The sequence below is a fragment of the Apteryx rowi genome, unplaced genomic scaffold, assembly GCF_003343035.1.
Source record: "Apteryx rowi isolate R43461 unplaced genomic scaffold, aptRow1 scaffold_19, whole genome shotgun sequence".
NCBI classification, from domain to species: Eukaryota; Metazoa; Chordata; class Aves; order Apterygiformes; family Apterygidae; genus Apteryx; species Apteryx rowi.
In genome coordinates, this window is record NW_020448196.1 from 1,056,803 (window position 1) to 1,057,340 (window position 538).

A 538-nucleotide genomic window follows, 5' to 3' on the forward strand; every position below is an offset into this window, starting at 1 on the left:
GGGGCAACTTCTGGCACTTCTCCGGAGGAGACTTGGGGCTGCCCCGTGCCGGGGGCAGCCGGCGGAGGAGCCCAGGCGGCGCCGGCTGCCGCCGCCCGGCCCGCGAGGAGAACTTTCCCCGCAGAGCCCGGGGCGGCGAGCGGGCCCCAGGAGCGCAGTGCGCGCTGTCAGAGGCGGGCGGTGCGCGGCGGCGGCGGCCGGGCGTGCGGCGGGGCCGGCCGGCGGCCCGCGGAGATGAAGCTGAGCCGGCAGTTCACGGTGTTCGGCAGCGCGATCTTCTGCGTGGTGATCTTCTCTCTCTACCTGATGCTGGACCGGGGCCACTTCGACCACCCGAAGAGCCCGCGGCGGGAGGGCACCTTCCCCAAGGTGAGCGGCGCGGGGGAGGGGCGGCGGGGCCGGGGCCCCCAACGGCCGTGAAGCGGCGGGTGGGCGAGCTCCCGCCGTGTCGCCGGACGACGGGGGAGAGGGCGCTGGGCAGCCGCTTCCCCTTCGGCTGCCCCCGCGGGGGCGTAGGTGCGGGGGGGCGGCGGCGCCG

General features: G+C 78.1%; 1 protein-coding gene across 3 annotated transcripts in view; it reads left to right on the plus strand.

The window, feature by feature from the left end:
• Positions 1 to 202: 202 nt before the first annotated feature.
• MAN2A1 (mannosidase alpha class 2A member 1) overlaps positions 203 to 538 on the plus strand; it is a 130,908-nt gene continuing 130,572 nt past the window's right edge. For all 3 annotated transcript variants that reach the window (XM_026062084.1, XM_026062087.1, XM_026062089.1), the window contains exon 1: positions 203 to 369. In XM_026062084.1, coding sequence (XP_025917869.1) covers positions 235 to 369 — 135 coding nt within the window. In that variant the 5' untranslated portion in view covers positions 203 to 234. The remainder of the gene's footprint in view (positions 370 to 538) is intronic.